At 42.9% G+C, this 12,571-nt stretch overlaps 1 protein-coding gene across 1 annotated transcript; it reads right to left on the bottom strand.

Moving 5' to 3' along the window:
- Window positions 1–11,564: 11,564 nt before the first annotated feature.
- On the bottom strand, window positions 11,565–12,366 carry LOC114278991 (uncharacterized). The gene is made up of 3 exons (XM_082875982.1): window positions 12,333–12,366; window positions 11,972–12,223; window positions 11,565–11,929 (listed from the first exon to the last, which is right to left on the bottom strand). The coding sequence occupies exons 1-3, from the start codon at window positions 12,364–12,366 to the stop codon at window positions 11,565–11,567; spliced, it is 651 nt and encodes a 216-aa protein (XP_082732108.1).
- Window positions 12,367–12,571: the final 205 nt, after the last annotated feature.

The raw sequence follows: 12,571 nt of genomic DNA, 5'->3' as shown, positions 1-12,571 counted from the left end.
TTTTTTGGGTCTCTATCAGTGTATTCAATCATATGAAGTAATAAAGCAACTTTGATGGGTTAATTGTTTAAACATTGAGCTACTGCGTGTTAACTTTCAAGGCGTGGATGGTGATGCACTAAAAAGTTGTGTCAAATTCCTCATAGAATATTCCTTCTAATAATTTTTACGTGATCAAATTTTTAGTGCTATTTTGTATCACATATTTATTATTTATTTTTTATTTGGAAATAATTACAATGAATTAATGAAAAAAATTGATATCTTACCAAATGTCCGATAATATGAAATGATAACAAAAACATGTGATATATAGTATACTTCTAAAAACCAACTGATATGTTACGTACCGATCGGTTCGTATCGAAAAATAAAACACTGTGACGGATACAGGTCAGTTTATTATTGAAATCAAAAATTGCAAGAGAATCAGCTAAGTCTCCGACACGTATCAGTCTGTAACCGTTACACAAGTCGCAACAGACCGATATTTCCCAGTTCGGACTGGTTTGGGAAAGAAAATGCTGAAGAACCTGTGAAATGGTTTTTAAAATTTCAGCGCTGCAACACCCGATTCTTAATACGTACCGACCGATACTATTAATACCGATACTCCGCGATCGATACCGCTACGTTACTCGATATCGCGATTTAGAACTATGATACATAGCCATTCTTGCTAAGTATATATTATCAAAAGACTAAGTGTTAGAAAATGGCTTTAGAAAATCCTCATGTTTAATAACTTTGAGCATTAATTAAGGTGCGACCCAAGCGTTATTTTTAACGTTTCTAATTAAATTCATGTTTAATGCCGCATAATGAATAAAACTGTGTATTTGGTTATTCAAAACCATTTTCGAATGAATGAGAATTCAACGCGCATTTTCAGTTTCGTGAAAATGGATTTAGGTGGGTTTCTCACACATTTGTGAAATGTGTTTGTCCCACATTGGAAAGGCTTATGGATTTGTATGGGTTTACATATTTTAGCTTAAGATACTTGGGATAGGCCCCAAGGGGTACTCAAGTTTGTGAAATGGTGAGGTTATGGGTAAAGTAGGCTAGACCCATTGGACCCAAAACTAAAACCACACACGTGCTGCCACCGGTCGGGTGGGCGGGCGAGCTGGGCTGGGGCGCTGGTGCATGGTGTGAGGTTGGGTTGGGCTTTTCTAGCCCAATACTTATCTTTTTGGGCCAAAAACATTTGTAATTATTTATTTATTTATTATTTTAGTTTTAAAATTCAAAATAAATTGGTCCTGAATTTTTCTTTCACCCAAACAGATCCCTAACGGGTTTGAACCCACCCGAATAGGTTCATACCTGTTCAATACAAACTGAATCTGTCCAAACATATTCAAATTTGTCCAGACACCTATTCAATCTGTCTGAACAGGTTTCTACCTATTCGGAATAGTAACCATTTCTACTATAAAAGGCCTTCAATTCCAGCATTTTGGCATTCAATTTTTCCCTCAGAATTTCGTCCTTTATCTTATGTTCTTCTTGTGCTCTTGCATCTGTTTTTGCATTTATTTTTTAGGAAGAAAAAAATAGAGTTACAACAGAGTTTTGGTTCGCCAGACTTGAATTTGTAGTGCTGGAAAATTTAAGTGTTAGTTCTTGCATCCTAGGAAGTAGAAGCCGGTAAAACTCGAAGCACCGAAGTGAGGGTGAAATCTACTTTGGGGAAATTGTGTCAAACACAAGCCTCGACTTTAATTTCTGTAAGCATTTAATTCAGAATTTAATTTATATAATTATTTTCTGAATTATTTTATTTTATTGTGGTTATAACAATCTTAAAGTAGATTAATTTTATTTTCTAATTAATTTATACATTTAATTTAAGCACACATACCATTGTGGTTATAACAATCTTAAAGTAGATTTTTGATTTTTATTTTTCTATGTTAGACAGACGAATATTTTGTTTCGGGAAATTAAATAGTAGTAATATATTGTTTAATGATTTCTTTAATAACATAGTAGTAATATACAGTTTATCATTGAAATTTTGTTACAAAATATTATTCTGTATATTTTTGTATGTAAATTCTTTTTTGTATAAATTTGTGATTGGTGTCTTAATATTACGTTAGAATTATGACAACTGAAATAAACAGTACTGAGACTGTTATTATTCCGACCCCTACACCTGTTGTGCCAGTGATGACTCTAGCAGTACCGGTAAATCATGGGGAGAAGCCAGAAAAATTCAATAGAAATGATTTTAAAAGATGGCAACAAAAGATGATATTTTATCTTACCACATTGAATTTGGCTCGTTTCACTCATGAAAAAGCACCGGTACTAGACGAAGGAGAAACTGACCGGCAAGTGGTTGCCGCAGTCGATGCATGGAAACATAGTGATTTTCTATGTCAGAATTCTATCCTCAATGGGTTGGACAATACACTGTATAATGTGTATAGTGTCAAAAGCACTGCTAAAGAACTTTGGGAATCTTTAGATCATAAGTACAAGACAGAGGATGCCGGTACTAAGAAATTTGTTGTTGGCCGTTTTTTAGATTTTAAAATGATGGATTCCAAGGCGGTTATTAGCCAAGTTCAAGATCTCCAATTAATTCTCCATGACATACACGCGGAAGTGATGGTTCTCAACGAATCTTTCCAAGTAGCGGCAATCATTGAAAAATTGCCACCATCTTGGAAAGAATTCAAAAATTATCCAAAGCATAAGCGCAAGGAGATGAAATTGGAAGAACTGACAGTGCAGCTCAGAATTGAGGAGGACAACGGTGGTTCCAACAAGAAGTCAGGAAACCACGTCATGTAGGCTAACGCAAATATTGTGAAACGTGAACATGAGTCAAAATTCAACAACAAGAAGCGGAAACATGATGACAATAGTCCCAAACAAGGATCCACTAGTAAGATCAAAGGGATCAACAACGAGTTCAATAAGCGGTTCATAGGCAAGTGTTTTGTGTGCGACAAAGATGGACATCGCGCTAAGGATTGTCATGTTCGCAAGGACAGAAAGAGTTTAAGCAAAAAGCCAGCATAAGCCAACATAGTTGATGATTTTTATCTTTCCGATGGAGTGGCAGACATCAATCTTGCCGTAGTAGTCTCTAAAGCAAATTTGGTGGGCAATCCCAAGGTGTGGTAGGTGAATATTGGAGTAACCCGCCATATCTGTGCAGATAAGAAGATGTTCACAACCTACAAAGTGGTGGAAGGTTGTGAACAACTTTTTATGGGAAACTTCTTAACTTCAACTATGGAAGGACAAGGAACTCATGCTCAACAATGTACTCCATGTGCTAGAAATTCACAAAAATTTCTTTTCTGGGTCATTGTTGATCAAGAATGGGTTTAAATTAGTTTTTGAATCTGATAAGGTTGTACTCACCAAGAGTGGCATGTATGTAGGGCGAGGTTATATGAGTGATGGGCTTTTTAAGCTCAATGTAAGTACTGTTGTACCTAATTTGGCTGTTAATAATAAGAACACATCTCTATTTATGTTGTTGAGTCTTCTTTTTTATGGCATGGTAGATTAAGATATGTTAATTTTAATTCTTTGCGTAGACTTGTTGCTTTAGAATGTTTACCAAACTTAGAATTTGATCCTAATCATAAATGTGAGATTTGTGTTGAGGCAAAACTCATTAAGGCACCATTTAATAAAGTTGAAAGAAGTACAAAACCTCTAAGTTTAATTCACACAGATATTTGTAATTTAAAATTTGTTCAAACTAGAGAAGGTAAGAAGTACTTCATTACTTTTATTGATGATTACATTCGATATTACTATCTTTACTTATTGAGAAGTAAAGATGAAGCCGTAGAAGCTTTTAGGCAATATAAACTTGAGATTGAAAATCAATTTGGAAAAACTATAAAGATAGTTTGGAGTGACAGAGGTAGTGAGTATGATGCTCCATTTGAGGAATTTTGTTCTGAACATGATATTATTCACCAAACCACTACACCCTATTCTTCTCAATTAAATAGAATTGCTGAGAGAAAAAATCAAACTCTTAAAAAGATGCTGAATGCTATGTTGATTAGTTCAGGGTTACTTCATAACTTGTGGGGAGGAGGCAATTTTGTCTGCTAATTTTATCCTTAACAGGGTACCCCACAAGAAACTTAATTAAACACCTTATGAATTATGGAAAGGTCGACAACCTACCTACAATTACCTCAAAGTGTGGGGGTGTTTAGTTAATGTGGCAGTCCCTAGTCCTAAAACGACTAAGATAGGACCAAAAATTGTTGATTGTGTGTTCATTGGTTATGCAAACAATAGTAGTGCATATAGATTTTTAGTTCATAGATCTGAAAATCCGGATATGCATGTAAATACTATTATTGAGTCAAGGAATGCGTCGCTTTTTGAACACATTTTTCCTAGTAAGGAAACTGAAGAGAAAATTTCAAATATAAGAACTTTTGATACTGCTATGGGTAGTAGTGAAGGCCACAATGATAATGAATCAGATGAACCTAGACGTAGCGAGAGAGCTAGGATCTCTAAATCATTTGGTCCAGATTTTCTAACATACCTATTAGAAAATGAGCCTCAAAACTTCAAGGAAGCAATGTCAAGTCCTGAAGCTCCGTTGTGGAGAAAGGCTATGAATAGTGAAATTGAATCAATACTGCAAAATCATACTTAGGAACTGGTGGATCTTCCACCAAGGTGTAAACCTCTTGGATATAAGTGGATATTCAAGAGAAAAATGAAAGCAGATGGTTCAATAGATAAATCGAAGGCTAGGCTTGTTGTTAAGGGATACGGGTAGAAGGAAGGCCTTGATTATTTTGACACTTATTCACCAGTGACAAGAATAAGATCTATTCGCATGTTGATTGCGATTGCACCTTTGTATAATCTGGAAATACGTCAAATGGATGTTAAAATGGCTTTTTTGAATAGCGAGTTAGATGAGGAAATCTATATGGAACAACCAGAAGAGTTTCAAGTTCTCGGCCAAGAGAAAAAGGTTTGTAAACTTGACAAATCCTTTTATAGATTAAAATAAGCTCCGAAACAATGGCATGAAAAATTTAATCACGCTATGCTTTCAGATGGTTTTAAGATAAACGAATGTGACAAATGCGTCTATGTTAAAAATATAGACAAAGGCTATGTCATAGTTTGTCTTTATGTGGATGACATGCTCATTATTGGAAGCAATAATGACATGATTAAATCCACAAAGAAAATGTTAAACAAAAAGTTTGACATGAAAGATCTGGGAGTAGCAGATGTAATTCTAGGAATAAAAATTACTAGAACATTTAAAGGATATGCTTTATCTCAGTCTCACTATGTTGAGAAGATTCTAGAGAAATTTGAAAAGCATGACCACCATTCCGCTAAACACTTGTTGACATTAATCTTCATTTATCAAAAAAAAAGAAGGTTCAGGCATATAACAATTAGAGTACTCTCAGATAATCGAAAGCTTGATGTACTTAATGAATTGCACTAGGCCAGATATAGTCTATGCAGTAAGCAAATTGAGTAAGTACACAAGTAATCTAGGATCCGATCATCGGAAAGCAATAATTAGGGTACTTAGGTATCTAAGTCATACCCAGAATTATGGCTTACATTATACCAAATATCCAGCAGTACTTGAGGGGTACAACGATGCAAATTGGATATCGGATCTAAAGACTCAAAATCCACCAGTGGATATGTCTTTACCCTGGGAAGTGCTGCAGTCTTTTGAAAATCTTACAAGCAGACATGCATAGCAAGGTTAACAATGGAATCTGAGTTTATCGCATTAGATAAAACAGGAGAAGAAGCAGAATGGCTTCATAATTTCTTAGAAGACATTCTAATGTGGCCTAAACCTGTGCCAGTTATATGCATTCACTGTAATAGTGAAGCAACAATAGGACACGCACAGAATCATATGTATAACAGTAAGTCTCGACACATTCGTCGAAGACATAATAGCGTAGGCATTTGCTCTCATATGGAATAATTTCCATAGAATATATAAAGTCAAAAGAGAATATTGCGGATCTATTGACTAAAGAGCTAGCCAGAGAGCAAGTGTACTATTTATCGAGGGGAATGAGATTAAAGCTGTACGGGGGCGAAATATCCAGTGCTTTCCGTACTATTTGGACTTCAAGCTTCTTGTGACGGCGTTTAACCTGGAAACAAAGAAACGGTGAGTTGCCCGGTGGTAGTGTGCTGGATAGACCCTCCGACGATCAAGTCAAATCACTTCCAAAAGAAGAAGGCTATTAGAGAGAGAGAGTTTTTGATGGCGTCAATTGCTTAAAGTTTCTTACCTCTAACGTTCATCTTCCATTCCTATTTCTAGGCTGGCCATGCAGCCTCAGGATTGTGCGCGCACTACCCCTGCTGTCCTTCCCTGGACAGGTGGCAGTGCTTGCCTCTCACCATCTTACGCGTGTAAAGGCCAAATCCTCCAACCAGTACATGCAGACCCACCAAACGGTATTGACGCATGCCTGGAGCAGATTTCCTCTCCCTCGCGCCATTGGCCCAGGTGGCACACTTCACCGGAGTACCACAACCGGCCTACCCCTTGCGGAGAATCATCACAAGCAACACAACCGAGCTATGTATCGTCGACCAGTCCCTTGACAAAGGGCAAAAGTATGATGCTCATGGCCGAGCTGCGTCAAGCCGGTCAGTTCTGGCTGACCGGCCGCGAGGCATGCCGGCCTTTCCCCGTTCTACCTTCATTCTTGGTTACACGAAGTCGGGCCATCTCGGCTGACGGGTTGGAAGTATGCCGGCCTCGCTTCGTCCTTAGTCCATCCCAGGCTGCTTTAGCTCGATTGCTTCACATCATTGTGCGTCCAGCCGAATGCCTTCCAAGTCATAGCTCGGCCAGGCCTCAGTCCATGCCTGGTCGGCCATTCCCTTCGACTGTACACAACAGGCCAGTGGCCGCGCCTACTAAGAGCATAACTCGGCACCGTAAGGTTGGACCAACCTGTGTTACCGTAGCTCGGCCATACTGTCCGGTCCAAATCTCCCCTCTCAATTGCCCCTTAATCCCATCTGGGCTAATCGTGATTGGGATTACCACCATGACTGAGCTAATGGTCCCTGGGTTGCGCCAGTACCAAGCCGGGCGTGACTGGGGTCAAAGCCGTTACCGAGCTATCCCATTTGGTCAGTCATTAAATTGCATCAGTAGTCTTGTCAAGGGTCGTACAGCCGTATTGACAGCCGTGCTCTCGATGCCACGTGGCCCCACGTCATTGGACCGTACAACCCAGCTGTCTTCCTATGCTCAAAATTCAAACGACGGCGCAGCCGTTTGGTTTTTCCGCCCCCCCCCCTTTTTATACACAGACGAAGGGTCATTCGAGCCTTTCACTGTTCATCCTCGCATTGAGCCCAAACCCTAGCCCTCAATATTTCAAACTTCCTCCCTTACTGCCTTTGCTCTCCCATTTGCTTTCCTACGTCCGTTTTTGCCATTTCCAAAGCTGCAATCAAGTCTGAGAAAGGCTGAATCTTGCTGGACATCTGGTATTGGTAAGTCTTCCTATCCTTCTTTCGTACCTTCATACTCGAGTTTTTCATGTTCTTCTTCCTTTTGCTTTTCTGCTCTTTGTGCCCTTTGCTTGGGACTATTGATGTTCCCTTTTATGCGTAGAACTTGTACACGCTATGGGAGATTGAAACTGAATGAGTGGATGGGGCCTTCGAGCCCCTGTTTCTCCTTGGCTCGAACGAACGAACCTTGAACTTAGGATGAACAACTTGAATCTGGGTAAAACCGAGCTAAGTGGACAACTTAGATCCATAAATAAAACTTCAGCCGAGCAAAAACTCGTTTGTGGCTTCTCGCTGAGACTGCAACCGAGCTGAAAATAGGGACACAGAACTGAACTAGGAAGGCTAACTAGGCCACGTAGTCGAGCCGAGATAGGAGTCCAACCGGTCAATCACCCAAAAACCTTTCACCGATCTAAAAGATCCACATTGAAGCCGTGCAATTTATGCCGTGCTAACCCTTGGACTTGTTTCTTAACAATGTAGAACAAACTGGGACCGATTAGGCCAATCCAGCATTATCACCAGTGATGCTCATTGTCCGAGCAAATTTTCCACCGAGATACAAAATAAATCACCCAGTAAATATAATCGAGATAAATGGGGAAATACCAGTTCATGGTGAGTTCTCCCGGTGCGATGGCCGAGTTCTGTAGGGAGTACAACATCCTGGAGGACGTCCACTTAGAGTTGGCCAAGAAGAGAGATACCCCATGGGGCGACCTAGACCGGTGCCCCTTCACGGTCGTATCCATAATGGAGGGAGGGCTTCGCTTCCTAGTCCAGCCCTTGATCTACAAATTTTTGAGGCAGACAAGGCTTTGTCCAACCCAAGTCTCAAATAACACGTACAAAATAATAAACGGCGTGGCCGAGCTGAATAGGAGGCTCGGTCTCAATCTCGGCCTTGCTGAGATATTTCATCAGTACAACCTCAGCAAGAATAAAGGTGGGTTTTGCTGGTACCTGAAGGTAAAGAAGGGCCGAGCAAAACTCATCGAGGGTAAACCCGATAAGGAAACCAATGACGATGATTTCCTCTGGGTGTCCGGTCGATATGAGGACACCAAGGCGCCCAAATCGGGCTGGTACATCAGGAAAGATTTTGGCAGCGCTGGTGAGTAGCTCCGCAAACTGCATTACTTCTTTTTGCATTGGTTTTCTTCTTGCCGATCTAACACTTGTCCTCTTTTTTCAGATTACCAGCTCTTGGACGAAGACTACTCCAGAGCTAATCAGAAGGCCATCCGAGTCTTGCTGCGTCATCCGGCCGAGGAGCGCGAATCTCCAAAACTGCTCGGCTTCGAACCGACCTACCATTACATCGCACCGTGTAAAAGCAGGGTGACCGAATTTCTTCGCGCTCCTTCCCCAGAACCTGACCCAAATCTTCCGCCGATCAAACTTGTTCTTCTCACTGCCGAGCAAGAAATGGCCAAGATCAGGGCAATCAAATCAATGATCACCGGTGAACCGAGCGACTCCCAGCCACCAGAAGCATCTGGGGGGACTTTCACCACACCAGCCAGGCCAAAGGAAGGTGCTGTGCTGGTTCTTGCCAGCGAACAACCAACTGGCCGGTAGAAGAAAAGGCCAATGAGAGACCAAATCGAACTGCACCTCGCTGATGAAGACTCAGTTGAGCATGCCTCCACCGAGCTGGGGGACCAGACCGAGCAGCCACTACCCGGGCCATCCAAGAGCCCAACCTCCCCCCCGGTCTGGGCGCCTGAGATCAAATACAAGGGCCGAGCAGTCGCCACGGCCAATTCAGTGTATGTGGACAAGGATTACTCCCTTGGTTTCAACATGACCAAGGGGCTGATCTTTCCCGCCGACATGAAAAAGTACGACAAGATGTCCGACCTGAAGGTTCTTCGTTCGGTAGCTAAATCGATTGTGTTGGTAAGTTCGCCACTCCTTTCTTCAAGTTATTGCTCGGTTTTTGCTTGGTTTTCTGAATACTCACAATCTTTCACTTGTTTGCAGGCCACACAAAAGAACTATCTTGCCCATGAGCGCATGATCGCCGTGCGGCAGAGTCTGCGCGAGGCCATTGCTGAAAACAAGGCCAAAACTGCCGAGATAGCAAAGTTAACGGCCGCACAAGAGGCAGTTAAGGCCGAGCAAGATGCGCTAAGCCAAAAGGTGGGCCGGGCTGAAGCGGACAAATAGCGGGCCGTGAAGTTGACCAAGGCTCGGTACCTCGCCGAGCTGCGCAAACTTCACGACACCCACAAGGATGAGAAAGATAAGGCGGTTGACGCCGCCGAAGACCGAGGATATGCGCAAGGCGAGAAGACGTATGAACGGCAGATGCAGGCAACCAAGGACATCTTTTTCCAGTGCGGTTGGAAAGCTGCCGTGGAAAAAGTTGGCTTTGGTCACGACGCTGACATGTTCCAAAATCCACCTACTGCCTCGTACCGCACTATACGAAGGCCTATGCGAGCGCCGCGCAGAAAAGGCTCATTGAAGAGGCCAAAAAGGAAGCGAGGAAGAGGCAAAGAAAGCGGCCGAGGAAGAGGACGATGCCGCACAACTTGCTGATCAAACTTCTCCTGAAGCCTCTGGCAGGGCCGAAGATGAAGTGACCGAGCGAGAGGTTGTGGAGGTGGAAGGCGCTGAAGAGGAGGCCGTGGAGGGGTTGCCCGAGCAGACGGTCGAGGTAGCTGAGCAGACAGCTGACCTAGAGTTGGATTGATATGTGCTCATTTCCTTTGCTTTGTTTTTGTTTCTGTTCCTTTACTTTTCGAATGTAACCGGGCTTGGCCCCACCGTCGTAATGCAATTTCCCTTTTTAATGAAAACTTGAATTTTTTGCTCGTTTTAACTCCTATTTCTGTTCGGTTGCAACGTGCAAGATTTCTTCATTCAAATTTTAATGAAACCCAACTGGTAGGTCAGCTAAGCCGCGCAATATGCCAAGCCAAACCCAACCGGTAGGTCGGCTAGCAGCCCGGCTCTTTGATTTTTCGAATGAACCCCGACATTGGTATCCGGCTGAGCAAAATCAGCTCGGCCCTTAATCGGGCTAAGCGCGAACATTTGGAGTAGGGCGAGCATAAATCAGCTCAGCTTTTATGGTTTCGAAAACACCCAAACATTTCATTTTGGCCGAGCAAAAATCACCTCGGTCGCTCTGTCTTTGACAAGACTTCAAGTCTTGTATGTGGCGGGCAAAAATCAACTTGGCCTTAAAGGAATTTGGACAAATCACCGACACTGTATTTTGGCCGAGCAAAACCAGCTCAACCTGTAAATTGGGCAAAACACCAATATTTCAATGTGGCCGAGCAAAATCAGCTCGGCCCTTTTGGTTGGATAGGACGCCAACATCTCTTCTGTCCGAGCAAAGTTAGCTTGGCTTCTTATAAGTTGGACGAGGCGCTAACATATCATTTGGCTGAGCAAAGTCTGCTCGGCTCTCAGTTCAGCAAAACACTAACATTTCTTTTTGGTAGTTCACGACGCCGATATCCTAATTGGGCGAGCAAAAATCAGCTCGGTCCCTATGCTAATTAGACAACTCACCAACTGTTTGCGCAGTCTGTTTCTATACCGGCTAGGGGAAATTAGGTCTGCCCAGTGCAGGTCGGTCTCCTTGCCCCTGGCATCCATCGTGGCCCAGTATCCTTGCCATGTCATTGTACAGGAAGATATAATCCAAAACAATAAACTGGGCTAATTTTCATTACAAAAAGCAGTGCTATCTTTTACATCAAGTGCCAAAAGGCTAAAGGCCTAGGAAGCTAAGCAACAAAAGCAATAACATTTTAGAAGTAAAAGATCTTAAGATTGGCTGCATTCCATGGTTTAGGGACAGTTTTGCCATCTAAATCTTCCAGATGGTAAGCCCCTTTGGCTGCCAGGCCAGTCACCTTGTATGGTTCTTTTCAATTTGCACCAAGTTTGCCTTCACCCGGGACCACCATGTTGCCCATCACCTTCCTTAAGACCCAGTCCCCGATTTTGAATAGCCTGGGGTGCACCGCTTTGTTGTATTTCTTGGAGAGTTCTTACTGATAAGCCGCAATATGGATCAGAGCCCGTTCCCTTCTTTCTTCGGCTAGGTCAAGCTCCATTGCCACTGTTTCATTGTTCAAATCTGGCTGGAAGCTTTCAGACCAGATGGTTGGCATGCCAATCTCCAGCGGGATAACGACTTCCATGCCACAGGCCAAGGCAAACGGAGTCTCTCCGGTCGACCGCCTTGGCGTAGTGCGGTATGCCCAGAGCACATTAGGGAGTTCTTCAGCCCGCTTCCCCTTGGCTTTCTCAAGCCGCTTCTTCAGCCCATCCAAGATGGTTTTTTTGGAGGCTTCTGCTTGACCATTTGATTGAGGATAAGCCGGCATTGAATTGTAGAACTCGATCTTTAACTCTTTGCAAAATCCACGAAAGAGTTTCCCATCGAATTAAGTACCATTATCTGAGATGAGGGCCTTTGGTATGTCGAAGCGAGTGATGACATTTTTCCAAACAAATTTCTTCACATCTTTTTCCTTGATGGTTGCCAATGGCTCGGCCTCGACCCACTTGGTGAAGTAGTCGGTAGCGGCGATGAAGAATTTGCGATTGCCCGGGGCTGCTTGGAGTGCCCCACTATATCCAATCCCCAGAGGGCGAACGGCCAAGGACTTGTAAGGGGGAGCAATTCCCTCGCTGGCTGGTGGATCTGGTGAGCGAATTTCTGACACTTTTCAAATCGGCGAACGTATTTCTGTGCGTCCGCCTTCATGCATGGCCACCAGTAACCTTGAGAGATCACTCGGTAAGCCAGAGACCTGCCCCCAGTATGGCTGCCGCAGATGCTTTCATGGATCTCATAGAGGAATGCTTCCACCTTGGCGGGGTGGACACACTTCAGATACGGCCCGGTAAAAGACTTCTTATACAAGGCTCCAGACAGGGAGAGCCAAAACCGCTCTTACTTGGCCCAGATCTTGTTGGCTGCCTTTTTTTCTTCTGGCAAAACTCTATCTTTCAGGAAGGTGACGATGGGGTCCATCCAGGAAGGACCCAA

This window comes from Camellia sinensis, chromosome 6, assembly GCF_055761805.1.
Source record: "Camellia sinensis isolate YWXY chromosome 6, ASM5576180v1, whole genome shotgun sequence".
NCBI classification, from domain to species: Eukaryota; Viridiplantae; Streptophyta; class Magnoliopsida; order Ericales; family Theaceae; genus Camellia; species Camellia sinensis.
The sequence above is the reverse complement of the archived record's forward strand: the minus strand, read 5'-3'. Positions and strand labels throughout refer to the sequence as shown.